At 36.0% G+C, this 7,347-nt stretch overlaps 1 protein-coding gene across 1 annotated transcript; it reads left to right on the top strand.

Annotated features, from left to right (window-relative positions):
* The first annotated feature begins 3,252 nt into the window (after positions 1–3,252).
* Positions 3,253–4,819, top strand: LOC122046818 (monooxygenase 2-like). Its single transcript, XM_042607713.1, has 2 exons — positions 3,253–3,620; positions 3,700–4,819. Exons 1-2 carry the CDS (start codon positions 3,400–3,402, stop codon positions 4,670–4,672), a joined length of 1,194 nt encoding a protein of 397 aa, XP_042463647.1. The 5' UTR covers positions 3,253–3,399; the 3' UTR covers positions 4,673–4,819.
* The last annotated feature ends 2,528 nt before the right edge of the window (positions 4,820–7,347 follow it).

Below are 7,347 nucleotides of genomic sequence, written 5' to 3'. Positions count from 1 at the left end.
CTTGGAGGTAATGATCCACAACCTCTTTTAGTAAATTCTAACAAAAAAATAAATTGTTAATAGAATAAAAAAATATTTAAAAGTCCACTTAAAAAGTGAAATATATTATTACCTCATTTCGTATTGTCTCATGGTCAATAAGGGCACCTCTTTTCTTTCTACTTCTTCGACTCAATTGTTGTATTTCAATACGACTCGGTTTTCTAACAATCTCTTGAGACTAAAAGAATAAAAAATCCACATTTAACATCAAATATTAACAACATAAATTCTACTATAAGGAGTACTAAGAAACTAATTGTAAAGAAGAAAAGAAAGAATTTTGATTCTTACAAACTTATATTCTAATGACGGATTACTAGTGTGTTCCTGTACATGGGTCTCTTTCTTTTTGTTTGCATTTTCTCTATTAATTTTTGAAGTTCTATGACACAAAATTTATAATGAAATCATAATATCTATAAACATATGTGGAAAACAATTACTACTAGTTGTACCTCAGTAGACCCCATGAGGAATGGATTGTATTGTAACACGTTCTTCTAGTGGAGTATTTGAATTATAAGATGTAGCTTTCACTTCAATCCTCCACCGTCTCCACTCAACTATCATCATTTGCATTATTACTCTTCTATGACGATTGGAGATACAAAAGTATGCCCATAAACATAAAATTAAATATGTGCATGCTTTAAATTCAAAATTGAAATTAAACACGGGTCAACTTACAGTAAAAAGTTTCCATGCATTATTCAAGCGATTTATTGGCATTTTCTCCAATCTAAAAGGTTTCGGAGCAACACAAGTTCATTCCATGCAATAGTCCTAATAAAATTTGCAAGCATTGATTATAAATCACCATAAGGTTGCCCTCATTTATTGAATTTCACTACTACTAGATGATCAAGATTTAATGCATGAATATCTCTGATAATAGTCTTGTCATGTCTTCTTTGTTGAGCTTGAGATGAAGACATGACTTCATTATCTTCCTAAAAATATAATCTTCACTTAGTGTTGCATAAATAATTAACTGTTCATATCCAAAAATATTTTTCACCATGCCCATTAAACTCCTCATTTTATGTATCATTTTGTATCTCCAATGATGAATGAGATGTTATGTCTCGTGATTCATTTTCATCATCAACTCCTCTATTACTTAATTTTTCTCCCTTAGATCGTCATTGATTATTGTCGATTAGCTTTCATATTCTTTTGTTTGTCATTTTTAAAAGTTAACTAAAAATCACAATATAAAATTGTATGATGTCAATCACAAAGATACAAAACAAATAAACATTTTAATTGGGACGTGGAGATCTATTCAATCTATCTCTGAATGCACACATAAAATAAAAGGGGACAAGATATTTTATCCACTCAATCTAAATGTTCATTCAATCCATCCAAATTATCCAGATTAGGGAACAAAATAAATCTAGATTAGGGAATATAATTGAAAATTTTATCCATTAACAAGAGGTAGATGGAAGTATAAAACTTCTATGTGGCAAATTCATAAAGCAGATGCCAAATAATTGGAGAAGACACACAATTATATATAAAAGATACTTGGAAAAAAACAGGGTTGATTTTATAACCAGATATGCAAACACTCGTTAGTGTGTCAAACAATAGCAAAAAAATCAGACTAACAAAAGGGTGCAAGAACTCTTTAATCAATGCTAAGGGAGAAATAACAAAATATAACAATATGCATTTGCACTCACTGAAGTAACAGTGTTGCTAATATTTCAGTCCTCATGTCTAATTTTGTTTTATGTAACAGTGTTGCTACGGAACAATAAACACTGCTTACAAGAAGTAATATACTGGTCTCATAAATCGAGATGCTTGTACTCCAGGGTAAAGTTGAGTTGATTAGTATATGGAGTAAAATTATTATCATAGGATAAGGATTTGAATTTTGATAAAGTCGAGGAAAAAATTTTTCCTCTGAACTAGCCAACTATAATTTTTTGATTTACCTCCACATAGATGGTTGATCCTGTCCGAGAGTCGAGTCGACAGACGCTAGAGAGATGGTGCTCACGTTGATCGGATGTAGATTGAAGATGACGTAGGCCTCCAACGAGCTAAGCCTATAACCACAAATCGTTAGTGCCGAGCCAGTGAAGAGTTCCCTGGCGATGACCCTCCGACGCTCAAGCCAGTCACCGGCGACAAGCGAATGAAGTGGAGAAGAGAAGAACAACAGCGTAACTGTAGTTACAGTCAAAGTGAACCTACCTCCGTCGAAGTCTAGGGGTCCTTATATAGGGCTCCTGAGAGGCGCATGCATGCTTCTTAGAGTATATCTGGAAAGGATGTGTCAGAAAAACGCGTCTGACGCCCTACCTTAACAGTCCGAGCATATCCTTGACGTGACAGTGGAAGCTTCTACCGTACGATTCTCCGTCTGATCAGGCCGCCTGTCGACGACACTGGTCCCTAGGAAGATATTCTCAACTGCTCCTTTTATCCGTTATTGTGCCGAGCGGGAGAGTCGCTCGACCAGTTTGTCGTCCGGGTGATACCATGGTAGGGCCGAGCGTCCGCTCGGCCAATGGTCTGCTGCCCGGCTTCGTCCTGTCGAGCGAGGGAGCTCTACCTACTTGGTCGGGGTTACGTCCACCATTTAACCTAGCGAGACGGCCGCTCAGCTTTCATCCTTCCATGCTTAAGCTTTTTGAGCGACGAAAGTTCGGTATTTGGCCGAGCTATCGAAGTGTCAGATCGACTACTCTTCACGTTGATCGGGAAGATGGTTCGCCCGATCGGACGAGCGCCTGGGATGTTGATCACTTTGACTATGACCCTCTACGTGGCGATGACTTTCTACAAGACGGGCCCCATCTTTACGTGGTCATGAGACCGATCATGCAGGACTTTTTTATTATCATAAATTGAGATGATTATCAATTTATCATATAAATCAAGATTATTTCTTTAAATTAATTTAGAGATGGATTGACCTGCCACGCAATGTGATGCACCACAATACTCGTTTAAATTATGGGTGTTTGCTGCAATATTCATGTTGCAACTTGCAAATCTGTCACGTCCGGGGGCATGCTTGCTGCCATACTCGTTTAAATTATGAGCAAATCCGTAATGTAGTACACAGCTACGTCCTCATGGCATGTTTAAATTATGGGTTTCATAGTAGATAATTTTGCCAGCTAGATTAGATTTACTCGGTTGCTAATCTATTGCTTACGTAGAACATCTAGCCGTCACCGCTGACCTCATCCATTACATAAGAACCCTGGATTTGAATACACTTCACATATAAATATTATACATAGATGGGGTCCATCCGCAAATTACCATAAAACTCCCTGGAAACATCCCGCTGCACCACCACGCTACTCATTCTGATTCTCCGGTGAGCCTATGGACCATACCGAGGAGATCATCATCGTCGGCGCTGGCCTTGCCGGCCTCGCCGTCGCCGTCGGGCTTCACCGGAAGGGCATCCGCAGCCTCGTCCTCGAGTCCTCCGACACTCTGCGGGCCGCCGGCTTCGCCCTCACCGTATGGAACAACGCCTGGCGAGCTCTCGACGCCCTCGGCGTAGGTGACTCCCTCCGCCGCCACCACCTTCGCCTTCAAACGTAACTCGTATCGCCACCAAACTATGATCTCCGATCTCAAAATTCCGACTCAACCTGTTGAATTAATTAATCTTTGCAGAGCGGTCGTTTCTTCTGCATCCTCTGCTTCGCTCGTCACGAAACTACCGGTCAAGAAACATGAAGTGCGCTGCGTGAGGAGGAACCTGCTCGTGGAAGCTCTCGCCGGGCAACTTCCCCACGGCACCATAAGGTACTCATCCAAGGTCGTCGCCATGGAAGATTCCGGCGAGTCGAAGCTCCTCCACTTGGCAGACGGATCCACGCTCAAGGCTAAGGTGGTCATCGGCTGCGACGGCATCAACTCGGCCGTCTCCAAATGGCTGGGCCTAAAGCCGCCAACTTTCTCCGGCCGGCACGCCGTCCGTGGCTTCACCGTCCTCCCCGACGGCCATGGAATGAAGCCGGAGCTCAAGCACTACAACGGAGAGGGATTCAGAGCAGGGGTGCTACCCTGCGACGAGAAGAGCCTCTACTGGTTCTTCACTTGGGCTTCCAACGGAGAGAAAGAGACGATCCAGGACGGCCTGATGTTGAAAGAGTTTGTGCTCGGCAAGGTGAAAGCCTCTGAAATTCCAGGACAAGTGGTCGAAATCATAGAAAAATGCGAGCTGAGCAGCGTGGCATCCGCTTCATTAAGATACAGATCGCCACTAAACTTGCTGAGCGGAAACATGTGCAAGGGAAATACCTGCGTGACAGGCGATGCGTTCCACCCCATGACTCCTGACCTCGGCCAAGGAGGCTGCTTGGCCTTGGAAGATGGAGTCGTGCTGGCCAGGTGCTTGGCGGAAGCTCTCTGTGGAGGAGGAAATGGTGAGGAGGAGCAAAATCGCAGGGTTGAGGTAGCGCTGAAGGAGTACGAGAAGGCTCGGAAATGGAGAGCCTTCACACTTGTTGTTGGTTCATTTGCGTTTGGATTCGTTCAAGAAAGTGGCAACTGGTTTCTGCGTCTGGTGAGAGAGAGACTTTTGCCTGGTTTCTTGGTGGACCGGCTGTTCATTGCGGGGAGCTTCGATTGCGGCGAATTGTAATCTTAATTATTGGTGGCAAAAGGTTAATTCGTCTTCAGTACTGTCCCGTTAATTCGTCCTCCGTCCAGGATGATCACGGAGGAGATAAATTGTAATTTTAATAATTATTGTGCTTTGTATCTACTGTATAATAATTTATATAAATATTTTCTAATAAGCTGTCAAATATTCATCAACAGATTAACATAAACCTAATGCTCTACCTCCACTAAGAAGTGGACGATGACTAATGAAATAAATTTACATTATAAAAAAAAACATCTATATAGAAGTAATTATAATATCATTCTTGAAAATCCAACAATTGAATTAGTTTAAATTAAATTGATTCTATTGTGTTACTTTTTCAGAACTATTTTGCAACTATTTTTGCTGAATGATTTAATCATCAATTTGAATAAACTAGTGTTGTAAACAACTTTTAATGATATAACTATTAGAAGCAATCTTGAAACTATTAATATTAGGTACTTTTAGCAGTGATTCTATGTCAAACACTGCTACTAATTGTTTCTAATTCTCTAACTTTGAAGAACAATTATCAAACTATTCATACTTTGAGTACTTTTAACATCATTTTATCTAAAGTACTATTATAAACCATTTCGATTACTCCAATTGTTTTAGAATTAGTTTTAGCAGCGATTTGAATAAACCACCACTATAAATAGCTCTTAATGATATAATTATTAGAAACAATTTTGAAACTACTGATATTGGATACTTTTAGCTACGGTTTTATATCAAATGCTACTATTAACCGTTTTTATTGCTCTAACTTCTAAGAACAATTATCAAATCTATCATACTGAATACTTTTAACATTGTTGTTTGTAAAATACTGTTATAAACTGCTTCTATTGCTCCATTATTTTAGAATTAATTTTCAAACTGCTCCTATTGCATAGTTTCAGCATCTATTTGCAATAATCGCTATTGCAAACCACTCTTAATAATATAACTATTAAAAAATATTCTTGAAACTGCTGATAATAAGTACTTTTAACAGTAGTTCTATATCAAACGTTGTTGTTAGTCGCTTCTATTGTTCTAACTTTTAGGAACAACTTTCAAATTGCTCATATTGAATTCTAAATTTAATTGTGAAATATTTTGTATTTTAAATTTTTTAAAAAGTTTTAAAAGGATATCAAGACGACATTGAATTGCTGATTAAGTTCTAAAATAGTCTATCTACGTAGCGATCACTCATTGGATAAAACAAGGGCAATGAATTGCAAGCAAGTTGCTCCAACTTTGATATATCATTAGATTAAAATTGATCCAATAATTGAAAATTACTATCCCCTCCGTCCTACTCAATATCATTGAAATAGTCTATCACCGCCTTTCCTTTCTTTCCTATTTAACCCACATGTTCGTTCACCCTTTTCATCACATCCAACTTTCGATCTTCAAATCCTTATTTCACACTCTCTCTTCCTCAGTCATGCAATCGCCAATGTTATATTTTACTAGTAATGTATACTTTACTAGTTAAACTTAGCATTGACTAGTAAAGTATACTTTTTTTACTGAGCAAACTTAGATTTCAATAGTAATATTTAATTTTTTACTGACCAAAAGTTATATTTGACCAGTAATATTTAATTTTTATATTTTTCAAATATATTTGTTAGTAATGTGTAATTTTTTTATAAACTTTAGCCGGTAATATTTAATTTTTTATAATCAAAATCAGATTTGACCAATAAAATATATTTTTTACTAGCCAAATTTATTTTGCTGGTAATATTTAATTTATTGTTCATCAAAATTAGATTTAAGAAGTAATATTTAATTTTTTATTAGTGTAAGTTAGGTTTCACTCATAAAATATTTATTGGTGGTACTTATTATTAATTAATTTTTATAATTTTTTTAAAACATTTGGACGTGATATTTTTATGTTTATTGTTTTTATAAAATTATATTTAATATTAAAATAGATTATTTCTTTTTAAATTTTATTTCTTTCTCAATTTCTCTTTTGTTGTCCATATTTATATTATTGCTATTGTACTCATATTTATCCACTAATTGTTATGTATTTTTTTTTAGTGTGGATGCTAAAAAAGAATTAATTGCTAATAAAATATTTTACCAAATAAACTTAGTTAAAAATTTATCGAAATTAAAATTTATCAATAATATATTTAAAAATAACAATTAAAGTGTATCAATTCGACGGGTCTAACCTGACAGACCCAACCTAAATTAATGACTCTACTTGAGATAATGGTGCAATAGATCGCAAGACTTTGATGTTATTTACGTAGCAATGATTTTATGTCAAATACTACTACTTATGATTTCTATTGCTTAACTTCTAGGAATAAATTTTAAATCGCTAACAACATTTTATATAAAGTGCTACTATAAAACATTCTCTCCTCTAATGGGTAAGAATTAGTTTGATAATAAATCATTTATATTCCCTCCTCTAATGGTAAAAATTGATTTATAAATGACACCTACTTTGCACTCGTCTAAATTATACTACTAGATAAATAAATAATATAAAAAAACGTGTAAAAATTATTAAAAAATGTTTTTTAAAAAAAAAAGAAAATGTGAGGAAAAGTATGTAAAAAATTAAAAGGAAAAACGTGTAAATAATAAAATGGGAGTAAATAATAAAATGGGAAATACATTTAAAAATAGAAAAAGGAGAA

This window comes from Zingiber officinale, chromosome 2B, assembly GCF_018446385.1.
Source record: "Zingiber officinale cultivar Zhangliang chromosome 2B, Zo_v1.1, whole genome shotgun sequence".
Lineage (NCBI taxonomy): Eukaryota > Viridiplantae > Streptophyta > Magnoliopsida > Zingiberales > Zingiberaceae > Zingiber > Zingiber officinale.
Note: the sequence above shows the minus strand (reverse complement) of the source record. Positions and strands in the feature narration are given on the sequence as shown.